Consider the following 13,006-nt stretch of genomic DNA (forward strand, 5'->3'; position numbering starts at 1 on the left):
CCAGGTCTGCCACAGCGAGCGTGTCGTGGTGGCGGTGTGGCATTAGTGATAGACCGTGCCACAGAGAGCGTGTCTATCACATGCTGAAGGTCTGATAAGGCTTTCTGGCCCATGTTATTTCTCCAGGTCGTGACCCAAGGCGAGGAGGGCATGTGCCACCACCCAGCCCCCCGCCCCTGCCAGTGACAATGCGACCCCGCATTGACAGAAAGGGTGACAGAAGCAAACAAAATTGCTGGAGGGATCTGGAGATCGGAGAAGTAGAAAAAACAGTGGAGGAGCCCAGAACCAGGAATCAGCCATGGGGAGGGCGGAGGGAAGTCTTTGTGAGTCAGAGAAAGTGACCAGCAGAGAAGGGAGTGAGGGTTCTCCAAAGATGGAGCCAAACAGTCCCAGATGGCCGGTAGCAGGAATGACCCGGCATCCTGACAGTCAGGAGGCAAAAGGACGAGCTGAACTGTGAACCCGAACTGCTCATGTCTACATCCGAACGCAGATCCTCAGAAGGCTAGTGAAAGAATCATTAGGGTACGAGAAGTTGGGGAGGGCCGGGGAGGCCTCAAGTGTGGGGATCAGGGGTACCAAGGGCAAAAATAACACTCCGACGTAGGCAGGTGAGTGAAATCAAAGACCGGAAACGCGGACTTCCAACCTGAGACCATCGACTTCTAGCCTAGACTTCAACATTCTTTCATTCATACGCTCACCAAGTTACTTATTTCCTGCCCCTGGCGTGTCTGCCATGGTGCTGGCTTCCCTGCCGAGCTGGGTCAGTGCCACCTAGGTGTCCCTCTCACGGCCCAGCAGATTTCCCAGGGATTTCCCTACAGAGTATTTGAGGATGCCTTTATCTAGGACACGTCCTCTTCTCATTGATCACATCCTCCTGGAATAGCTAGGGGACTCGCACTGCTGGGACTGAGTTCTGGGCTGAACTGTGTCCCCACAAACACTCCAATATTGAAGTGCAAAACCCTAGTACATACCTCAGGACGCAACAATATTTGGAGACGGGCTCTTTCAAGAGGTAACTAAACTAAAATGAGGTCGTTAGGGTGGGCCATCATCTAGCATGACTGGTACCTTTAGGGGCACTTTCAACACTGGCGCACACACAGAGGAATGGCCATATGAAGTCAGCCAACTACATACAAGCCCAGGAGAGAGGCCTCGAACAGACCCCCTACCATGGCCCTCGGAAGGAACCACCCTGCACGTGACTCCTTGGTCTGGACGTCTAGCCTCTGGAACTGTGAGCGAAGACATTCTGGTAGTTAAGCCGCCAGCAGCTCTAGCAAACTCACAGACAGGCGTGTATGCACGCATTCCTGTTGGCGGGGGGAGTACGGTGGGTCGAAAGCAATCCTGGCCCGATAAGGATTCACCAACAATTCACCTTCCAGGCCACCTAGCATTACCTTTCCTCGGCTTACCTGCACTTCCTTTCTCCATGGACGTCAGTACTCCCACACTGGCTTCTGAATCTTGGCTAGCCCATGCCACCCGGAACGGACCACTCTATCCATTCTGTTCCACCCATTCGTACCTTCCTCAAATCGTCTTCTCCACAGTACTTACCCACTTCTAACAGAATTCTTCTGGGAGCTGATTCTGATCTATTCTAGACTACTGTTCCTGAGCACGCAGACAAGACACAATATATGTGCTTCCCTTGGTTTCGTCTTGAGATCCTGCAGATAAGCCTGGCTGGTTACCTCAATGATCTCAACCCCCCAGGGCCTTGGTCATCGCTGCTTTGTGGTTCCTCTTCAGTGTGGCCCCTCTGTCCCCATGCCACCCCAACCATTCCCCTACAAGCAACACCTTTAGGCCCACCGTGCGGATCAGCCTTAGGGCGAGGAGGAGGCAGGCATAGTAGGACTTCAGACATCTCACCCAAAATACCTCGGCCGCTAATCCGCCGACTACTCTAAAATTCTCCCATCCATCAATTTACTGGGGCCCAAGGAGGCTTCAGGTGACAGAGCTCCAGAAGATAAGTCACTGCCCGCCATGGATTCTGTGGCTAGAATGCATGTGCGACCATTTGCTAATAAGACAACGAGCAGCAAGCCGGGCACTGAGGAAAGGGGACATGACGAGATCTGGAAGAGGAGAATGGGCAGGCATGCTAGAACAGGACTGGTCAGTCGGGGAGGCCAGGGGTGGGACAGAAGGGGTGGGGAGGGGGGAAGCAGGCAGCCGCGTGAGCTCCCTCCTGGCCCGACGGCGGAACAATGAGCCAGAAAGAACATCTTCTACTTGGGAAGGTTTTGGAGTTCACAAAGCCCTTCGCACACTGATCACCCCATCTGGCCCTCACGACAATGAAAGACAGACAGCACACATACCCGCACTTCGAGGTCATTGATTCTCAAGCCCAGATGGCTGGGAGACCAGCAAGCCACAGAGCTGAGTGCTGACGGAGTCCCGCCCTTCTCATGGGACAAGGGTGAAGAGTTCTCATCTGAAGATGCTCACATCTGGGTGAAACCCGAACTCTGAGACTGATTGGTTTTAGAACCTTGCACGAGTTTCCTGACCCCTCCAGACCCCTAGCATAAAATGGACATATGTGCTCAAGATCCCCCGAGCAAATGCGCACATGGAGCTCAGCACGTGCCCGGCGCCCTGAAAGCACGCAGCGGACGTGAGCGGGCAGCCTCACACTGGACTACTAACCCAACCCTGCAAGGACACAGTCCCGACACTTGTACGCCTTTTCTCTTCTCTCTCTCTCTCCTCTTTTTATTGTTTTTATAAGCCTCCTGGGTGAGCTGGATGCCAAGTGCCGCTGTTAAGAGCAAAGGATAGAGCGCCGTATTTCTCAAATTGTAAGGTGCATTCAAATCACTTGAGGATCTTGTTTAAAAATGCAGATTCAGGGGCGCCTGGCTGGCTCAGTGGGTAGAGCACGTGACTCTTAACCTCAGGGTCCTGAGTTCAAGCCCCATGTTTGACGTGGAGTTTACTTAAAATAAATTTTTTTTTTTAAATGCAGATTCAGAAGGTCTGGGGCGGGGTCTGAGATTCTGCATTTTTTTTTTAAGATTTTATTTATTTATTTATTTATTTATTTGACAGAGCGAGACAGCGCGAGAGAGAGACAGAGAGAGAGAGAACACAAGCACAGGGAGCTGGAGAGGGACAAGCAGGCTCCCTGCTGAGTCAGGAGCCCGACATGGGGCTTGATCCCAGGACCCTGGGAACATGACCTGAGCTGAAGGCAGCCGCTTAACAATTGAGCCACCCAGGCACCCCAGATTCTGCATTTTTAACAAGCTCCCGGGTGGTGCAGACACCTGTACGGAGGTCACACTTTAAATAACAAGGATACTGAGACGATCACAGGGGAGAAGACAGGTGACAAGCAAGAGGGGCCTAGAACACCCACAAAACCCATGAAGGCCTAGTACATAAGGTGGCCCCCTCGGCATCTTTAAATGACACAATGAAGAGCAATAAGCAGAGCCTGGCACGTAGCAAACTCTTGGGGGGGGTAACTATCACCGTCCGTCACGATCACTACCTCCTTGACCACAAAGCAGGGGTTTGCAGACGCTGCCCATGGCCTCTGCACTTGACCCTGCCTCCTGAGTATGCCTCTGCTCGCTTTCTGGACTACTGGGACCTCTTCCTTCAGGGTAAAGGCCCTTCCTGACAGATGGCACGGACTCTGTCCATGGGTCGCCTTGCTCGTGTGGCCGATTTCACCCGCCCTGGACCACCACCAGAGAAATATCCCACCCACCCGAGGCTTCTCACAAACCCTGCCCAGGAGAGGTTACAAACCCTGGATCACATGCTCCCGAGAGGTCTGAGGCTGACAGGAAACTGGTTCATTCCCCTCAGCTTGCCCCAGGTCAGTGGTCTGCAATCCTGGCTGCCTATGGGCCTCACCTGGGACCCTCCTTCCCCCCCCCCCCCCCCCCCCCCCCCCCCNTCGAATCGTCTGAGGTAGGGCCTAGTAACGTGTGGCTAGAGGTCAAACACCACTGCCCTTGGGAAGCCATGCTATTCCTGACCGGGAACTCCGCAGAAACAAGCTCCTCTCCAGAATGAAAGCCTCATCCCTAGCAGGGAAGAGGGAGAGTAAGCGAGTTTCTATCCTAAGTTCATGTCCTTCTGTGATGGTCCCCACGGAGGAGTTCTGGAAGCAGGGGGAGGCCAGTTCTAAACACGTAACCATACAGGGTCTGTTAACCCCAACCCTGGAGAGCTGGACGGCTTCTCCGGGTCTTCCGACAGGGCTGGGTACAGAGCGGCCGTCCACTGTGTTGGCGTGTGAATCACTCCCGGGCACAGAATGGGCAAGAACCCACCTGCCCGACTCCCCTACCTTCGTGAGCCAAGGACGACAAGTCTTATTAGGACACAGCTTTCTAACGTGCCAGTGGGGAAAAAAAAAAAAAACAGCTCTTTTCCCCCCACGGATGAATACATGACTTCAGGAGTTTAAAAGATGGCTAACATAACAGAAAGCAGGCAAAGAATGCAAAGGAGATTTGCTGACATCGTCTGCTCTCCCCAGACATTCCTCCCTCAGGATGGGATTCGGCTGAACCTACCGGTTTACTAAATTGAGAACATTAAGGAACACTAAACTGAAAGAAAATGACAGACACTATAAAGGAGCGGAGTATATTTTACTAGTTAAATTAAGCCGCTCAGGAAACAAATCTGCAATCCCTGCAAACACATCTTCGCCCACCACGTAATCCCTGTAAATGAAAGCGTCCTACCTGATAAGATCTGGTTCTGCACCCTCGTTCTTAAAGGAGGCCACCAGCAGTCTCTCTCGAGTTACAAGTTCATCCAGCAGGTTCTGTCTTCGGTCTCCTTCAAGCTGTGTTCTGCAGGCGTCTCGTTAAGGTCCAACGGTGGGTGGGTTACCTCAGTTTACCTATGCTGTTAGTAAGTGAGCCCTCCCAGTCGGCTGTAACCGTTACAGACTCTAAGCACTCACGGCCGGAAGAGATCTGAACTGTTCTTCTCCTCCTCCTGCTCTGACCTTTGACATCACAGATCTTCCAAGGAAAGGACCTTGACAGAACCAGAGCAGGGTTCTGAAACAGACCCACTGCGGAGAAAGACAGCCGGGAGAAAGCACCTTCCTCCCAGCGACCAACACTGAAATGATTAGTCCTGTCAGCAGAGCCATCTGACTCGGATTCCTTGGGCTTTCAGTTATAGGTGCCAGTGTTCAAGGGTGTTTTCCTAGACATTAGTACCCTAAGACACTCTGTAAGGAAGGAAAGAGGTTCTCTATACTGCCTTCTTTCTTCCATGTCCATGCCTATTAACACACCTAGAATAGATTTTGTAAAGTGCTACTCTATGCGACAGATTTGCGCTAAAAGGAGCTCCCATCAGTTCATTATTTAAATACTCGGCATGATATTTGACTCTAAAGACAATTACAAAGAACGAAACGGATTTCAATGTGTTATTCTAGCAAGCGTGTTAAACCAGGAGTCCAAAGCCTATAGTCTGGCTCTGAACGCTATCTATGATCTGGAACCCCCTTTGTGGATTTCCATTTCTTTAAATGCAATGCCAGATAACAGATAATCGCTAACACCTTTTCCGGCACAATTCATGAGTATGGTTAAAAAAATAAATTGGGGCTAAATCCAGAGTTTTCTGCACTAGCTTTCTTGAAGCAAGCTAAATGAGTTCTTCTAGGCTGAGTGTGTGTGTGTGCACGCTCATGTGTGTTTAAAAACAAAATAAAATGTTCAGGGAGAAAATTTCTGCCGTAAAAAGAACAAGGGGAGAAAGCTAACCGATCCTTCTGAAAGGACATATCGGACACAAGACATAAAAACTAAGTACAGAAATAAGCCATCTCAGCACATGGATTTTATCTGGCTTTGAGGTTTTTATTAGATGGCTTTTGTTTTATTAGACCTGAAACTCTGGTAATCCAGAGTCACCCCGGCCACAAGACATTAGTGAGACTGCTGCTTTAGATTTAGAGACATTTTTCTATTTAAGAGAGGGATAGCAAACGCTGCGTGGAGGCCCAAAGTATTTCCGAGAAATTGGCAAAATCAAGTATTAACATCACCATTTCCTGCGGGAGGTGTGGGACCACGGCCCAGGAAAGCTACAACTTCTGTTGCTAATTTTGAATAGAAAGAGCTAGTTTGCTAGTAAAATAATAATAATTTTTTTAAAAATCCGTAAAAAAGCTCCCCGGTAACAGGCAGCAGTTAGTAAAATCATAAATCCCCGAACCAGTGTACCTAAGCTGTGTCAGTGGCTTCAGATATTAAAATAAGTGAAGAAATAAATGAATGCATTCTCTCCACATTCCAGAACGCAAGCACGCTTCCCCAAGGAAAATCGCTACCACTGCTCTTCTACTTCCTGTATGTCACCAAGGACCCCATCTCGGAAACCACGAAGTGGCAACTGCAACTAAGAAACAGTGGGCTGGGCGCCTGGGTGGCTCGGTCGGTTGAGCATCAGACTCGTGATTTCGGCTCAGGTCATGATCTCAGGGTCATAAGATCGAGCCCCGCGTTGGGCTCCATGTTGAGTGGGGAGCCTGCTTTAGATTCTCTCTTTCCCTCTCCCTCTGCCCCTCCCCCTGTTCATGCTCTCTCTCTCTAAAAAAAAATTTTAAAATTAAAAAAAAAAAAGGCCAAATATGTGCTTTTTGATCAATGCAACATCAAGAATAAGTATCAATGTGTTTCATTTAGTGGTAAATTGTCAACAGAGCAGAAGGCTTTTCTTCTACGTAAGAGACGTTCATGGGTGGCGAGGGAGAGCGGGGGCGAGGGGTGTGAAGCTATGGTGTGAATTATGCAGGACAGAATGGGAATTTTAATTCGTGGAAACTATTAATTACATCACAATACTAACTCGCCTTGTCCTGTGTTCTGTGCTCGGCCTGCTCCAGCAACCCTGTGGTTTTCAGTGTCCGGCCACCCAAGCAAACATAAGCTGAACCACAATCCATTCTTAAAATTAAAGACAGACTTCACTGGCTCAAGGATCTAAAGATTAAAAAAAAATTATAAAAGTATCATGAGAGAAGACACAGGGGAACTTTTTGATAATCTTGGAGTAGGAGAAATCTTCCGCATCAAGACTGAAAACGTAGAGGCCATGAAGGAAAAGACGAATCTGACTATATAAAATTGTAAATATCTGCAAAATGAATTTCTAAGTGACAAATTAATAGTGACGAATGAAAAGAAAGGCAAAGGCGTAACAGAGCACAGAAAAAAAACAACCCTAATAATAACGGGAAAACATTCCGTTTTACATTAGTAAAAGAAATGCAAATGGAAACATAGTATCACCTTCACCTATCAGTTAGGAAGCGTGACCAGGAAGTTCTGGAAAGAACAGAGGAAACACGCACTCTCTGATAGTCCTGGCAGGAACTAAATAAGCTCAGCCAATCGCCAGACTGCCTTCTAAGTGACAAAAAATTCAGAAGGCACATTCTTCCAACAGGACCTTCTGCAGATACAGTCACACATCTACACCAAGACTTGGGAACAGAGGTGTTCACTGCAGCATTATTTATAATAGCCAAACAGCAGAAATGTCCGCTGTCCACCAATAAGGAATTAGCACAACCCCACGGTGGAATGTTTTGCAGCCCAGAACAAAACAAAGAGTAATAACACTTTATGGGCTGATGACAGTAATTAACGTAGCCAAACACTTACTAAATACTTACATGGATTATTTGATATGGAATCATCTCTAAAATACAGTGTCAACACGAAACAAAAGAAAAAGCAGCAGCAAAGAGTTAAAGGGTGAATGGTGTGCTCCCACTGCATTTAAAAAACACTCAGCTAGGGGCGCCTGGGTGGCACAGCGGTTAAGCGTCTGCCTTCGGCTCAGGGCGTGATCCCGGCGTTACGGGATCGAGCCCCACATCAGGCTCTTCTGCTAGGAGCCTGCTTCTTCCTCTCCCACTCCCCCTGCTTGTGTTCCCTCTCTCGCTGGCTGTCTCTATCTCTGTTGAATAAATAAATAAAATCTTAAAAAAAAAAAACACTCAGCTGGACACACATGTTCGTCTATCCACACAGAAAATTTCTGGAAGGATACACAAACAACGGCCTCTAAGGAGGAGGAACTGGGGATTCAGGGTGAGAGGGAGACTTACTGTTCATGGAATATGGTTTTGTATTGTTTGCCTATCACAATGCTAATTAATAAAATCACAAGTTTCAGAAGCATCTGTATAGTATGATCCCTTTATATAGTCCAAAGAAATTTCTATCTATATGGATACATACTTATGCATGCCCAGAACAGTCTGGGATGACAGGTGCCCACCATCAACACTGTGAACCCTGAAGAAGGAGGTGGAAAGGGTGGGGATGATGAAGAGAAGGGAGAGGCGCTGGTAAAAACCAATCATGAGAAGCATACAGGTAGAAGATGCTTTTATAATAAAAATAGGAAAAGACAGGTTTTAAAATTTAGCAGACACCTGTTACGGTATTAAGTTCATTAAGAATGGGCTTCATTGGGACGCCTGGGTGGCACAGCGGTTGAGCGCCTGCCTTCGGCTCAGGGCGTGATCCCGGCATTGTGGGATCGAGCCCCACATCGGGCTCCTCTGCTGGGAGCCTGCTCTTCCTCTCCCACTCCCCCTGCTCGTGTTCCCTCTCTCGCTGGCTGTCTCTATCTCTGTCAAATAAATAAATAAATAAAATCTTTAAAAAAAAAAAAAAAAGAATGGGCTTCATTAAATCACGTCAATTTCAACAGCGGCAAAGCGCGGTGATTGTGTTTTGCAGGTTAGCAGCTGAAGAACAGAACCACAGACAGTTACGGCTACAGGGAGCCTCAGTGTTCTCATAAGCCACCCAGGGTTCTGGTTCTGCCGACCAGGAGCCTGGCCCAGTGTGACTGCCCCCGGCTGGCTAATGACAACGCTGGGCGAGAGCCCAGTTCGTTCTGCTTTAGGTCAGGGTTTTTCCACCACATCGTGCTGGCCTTGACCATCAAACCTTCCAAGGGCTTCTCCACCCTGGGGCTCCCAGGACTGCCCACTTAACTTTGCCACTGCTCAGCCTCCTGTTAAAATCAGTAACAAGACTCGTAATACTAATTCAGAATTTTCCCAGAGACTCCCTGCTAATCTGGGAAAATCGGAAAATTAACCGATTAGGAATGCCCTCCTTCTTTGTTTTATTTTAATCTACTGAGAGGACATGCCGTAAGGAGATGGGGGGAGAGGGGCAAAAGGTGAAACCACAGATTAACAGCCTGTCTGCATGGCGCACTTATTATACGGGGATTGTAGTTAACAAGAGGTCCAAGAATCATCCAGGCAAGGATCCTACTATCTGATGTGGCCTGATGGTAGCTGGAAGGCGTTGACGGCAGGGCAGGGAAGGACAAGTAGAAAACGGGGCACACAGTCAGTGGCCAGCGCTGGGACCTGCTCCTTCACCAAATGCATGAATAACCGAGGAGGAAGGTCAGCGAAGACAAACCACAGGACTCCGGCTAGGCTGGTTTTACATCTAATTAAAGCCAAGTGACGGGGATGTAAGGTTGTATATGAGATGGGATGCTGACTTCATACTCCCAGTACTTACTACCAATGCTCTTTAGCCCAGCTTCCCCGCTGAAACTCCGTAAGCACTTGGATCCGAAGAGGAAGTGGAACCAAGATGCTGTTGCTCCCACACCATGCCCCACCCCCACTCCAGCTCCTGGATTTTCTCTTTATTTGGTAGAAAGGCTTAAGAATTTTGGCAAGTCTAAGGCACCTGGGTGGCTCAGATGGTTAAGCATCTGCCTTTGGCTCAAGTCATGATCTCCAGGTCCTGGGATCAAGCCCCAGGTCAGGTTCCCAGCTCGGTGGGGAGCCTGCTTCTCCCTTTCCCTTTGCCTGCCGTTCCCCCTGCTTATGCCCTCTGTCTGTCTGTCTCTCTCTCTCTCTCAAGTGAACAAATAAAATCTTAAATTAAAAAAAAAAAAAGAATTTTGGCAAGTCTTGCTTATGAATTCATCGCTCTGGAGAAGGAAGAAGTTTGCAGATACACTGACTTCTTGGTGCCCTAACAGAAGAGACACAAGAGGACAGTTTAAGGTCCCAGAGGCCAGACTTTTCCGGCTTACGTGCATTTCATCCTTTTAATTTTTTTTTAAAGTTAACGAGCTGTACTGAGCATTTTTTATGTACCAGGCCAGGTCCTTACCTCCCTCAAAGCACTGACCACATTCTGCAAGTGCTATTTCAATACTGTCATTTTCTGTGTGCTTTGATGTAACCTCTTTACGTGATGATAAACTCCATAAGCACTACCTGTCAGTTCTCCACGGTAGCTGGAATTTTTACAATAGAGACAAAATAATAAGAAGCAGGTAATCCTCAAGGAAGACTCACTACACACAAGCACCCTCTTGGCACATCAGTGAATTCTCACGACAATCCTATAAGCCAGGTGTACTTTTATGATCCCTAGTTCAGATGACAAAAACAAAAAAACAAAAAACAAGGTGCAAAGAGGTTAAGTAACTTGTCCAAGGTCACACAGTTAGTAAATGTTGAAAGCTACCCATGTATTCCACACCACCCCCCAGGAGGAGGGGCTGGTCCTGTGAGGTGCTTTAAACTGACTTCCTCCAGCTTTTACAGCAACCTTGCAACATAAGCATATTTAGTCCTACTCAGATAATGAAATGAAGGTCCAGAAAGGCTAAGTTGCTCTTTGACCTTGAGGAAGTGGCAGAGCTAGGCCTCAATGTCAGTTCCGTCTGGTTCCCAAGCCAGTGTTGTTCCCGCTACACCAATGGACTTGGTGAAGCAGAAAAACTTCCAAACAAACTGGGGGGGTGGGAGAGTGATGGGAGACTTCTTTAAAGTTACCCATTATGCATTTTGCCAGGTATGGGCATTCAAAACAACCACAACTGACAAAACTACCATCTACTTTCATCACCGAGGGGACAAAGCAAGGAGACCTTAACGGGGAAACCTGGAAAGAATGTAACAAGACTATAAATCAGAAAATCCCTACTGACCTCAACACTGTCTTGTCCTTACTTTCCTCACCATTCCAGGCACCAGCGAAAAGTGTCAAGGGCAAGTACAGCGCTTGAGAACCACGTGACCTCCGCTGAGCCTCTCCCTAAAATCTACTTGGTCAGCCCCCACCGACACCCCTCGGTTACAGTGATTGCTGCACCTGTCTATCCACCCACCTGTCTACCTATCTTTCTCCCCCCCACCACAAGACAAAGGGGAGAAAAGTTATTTATAGTTTTTTAAAAATCATTTCTATAGCACTTCTCCCGAGACCCCAAAATACCTTTTTATACTGAACCCCTTTGTAAAGAGATTTTTTTTTTTTTTAATGCTCCTTACAGTAGTAAAGGTGCTGCCTCTGAGAACCCAACAAAAAGACGAGCGTCACGTTAGGCCAATTCAAAGAATAATTTTACCACTACCTGACATTTCACATGCAGCCCTCCCGTGGCACAGGACTTTTCTCAACCAGCAGCGCGATGAACAATTCCTGTCTCCAAGAAACACAGTGAATAGAAATTACTGTTTTTCAGCAATTTTCCACTCTCTGGCTGCAGGACTTTGGTTTATGAATTGCAAACTAACCAATTCAAAAGCACGGAACTTTCATTTTAACTTCACATTTGTTCTTGCCAGGAGAAAATACTTTTTCCAAGAAAGAGAAATAACATCTTATGCCTTCACTCCATGAGTTTAATTGTTTGGAAGGCATTTTCTGAGGACTTATCTTTCTGGCAGTCCCCAGTGTTCTTTGGAAAACTGCACAAATGCATAAATTTACTAGGTAAAGTGCCGTCAACTCTCAACTACCCAACACAGTAAGGAAATGTGGCATCCAAATATTCACATTAAAAAAGTCACCCAACATTAATTATGCCTCCAAAAAAAAAAAAAAAGGATTAAACAGTCACTCTGTTGGCGATTTACAGACCAAAATTTTTCTAAGAATTACAACATCGTAAAGTATACCTAATAAACCACAGTGAACAGTGTTTAATCTTTCTGATGATTAAGGAGGGTCTTGAGGATTTGCATTATAAACAGGATTTGTCTTGGCATGAGAGCAACATGCCAATTATTAGGGAATTCTAGTTGAAGACATGCCAGGTGACAGATGACTGTATTATTTCTACTGAAGTAGAACTGGGCCTTTAAACAACTGGCTTTGGGGCCAGACAGCCCTGACTCTGGGTCCAAGCTCTTCCATTTCCCAGCTGTGGGGTCTGGAGCAAGTTACTTTAGCCCCCAGATTCCTCTCCTCGGTGTAAAACACTCCTCTGCTGGGATGCTGGATTCCTTTTCCAGCTCCACCCATGTCTTGGGGAGCAAAGGTTGACCTGGCCTCAATACCTTTTTTGTAAAGAAAATAAGGAACCATCAACAGAAGTAGCTAAATCCGGAGGATGACTACCATCGAGTTATTTGAAATAGCTGGGAAGACGAAGGTCAAGGGAAGGGAAGATGTGGGGAACAGAAAGAGAATTAAAAAGAGGCCTTCATAATAGAGAAACTACCTCCTTTCCACTCTATCAAAAGAAATGGTCTCCCTGAAAACGCAGAGGTCTTGAGCGCCCCCTTGGGGTGGGTGACGGGAATTCTGTCCTTAGTATGGGTCGCATTTCCAGCAGAAAGAGACCCCCAATTGTTTGAAAAAATTTGAAAGAATGCTGCTACGGTCCAGCTGAGTTTCTGCTTTATTCTACAACATTCTAAATTATCCACAGTAATGTCCTTAAATATTTTCATAATGTGTTTAATAACTCTGTTCAATATTTTTAAATATTTTTATATATTTTTCATGCTTCGTTCAGCAAATTCTGAGATGACCACAAAACCAAAGTCTATGAGATTTCAAAAGATGGTCAGGCTGAAAGCATTCAGAACAAAGTCAAGGCAATTATTACTGCCACATGCTCCTCTATAACTAATAACGAGCAGAAGTTACTAATAGAAAAAAGTAAGAGTTCTTAATTTTTTCTTTTT

The 13,006-nt window shown here is 47.0% G+C and overlaps 1 protein-coding gene across 7 annotated transcripts in view; it reads right to left on the bottom strand.

Annotated features, from left to right (window-relative positions):
- STX8 (syntaxin 8) overlaps window positions 1-13,006 on the bottom strand; it is a 248,451-nt gene that overhangs the window by 220,339 nt on the left and 15,106 nt on the right. For all 7 annotated transcript variants that reach the window (XR_005834743.1, XM_040630026.1, XM_008688003.2 and 4 more), the window contains exon 4: window positions 4,743-4,853. Coding sequence is in view for 6 of the 7 variants with exons in the window: in XM_040630026.1 (XP_040485960.1) it covers window positions 4,743-4,853 (111 nt within the window). In the remaining variant the exon portion in view is untranslated. The remainder of the gene's footprint in view (window positions 1-4,742; window positions 4,854-13,006) is intronic.

The sequence above is a fragment of the Ursus maritimus genome, unplaced genomic scaffold (assembly GCF_017311325.1).
Source record: "Ursus maritimus isolate PB19 unplaced genomic scaffold, ASM1731132v1 scaffold_14, whole genome shotgun sequence".
Lineage (NCBI taxonomy): Eukaryota > Metazoa > Chordata > Mammalia > Carnivora > Ursidae > Ursus > Ursus maritimus.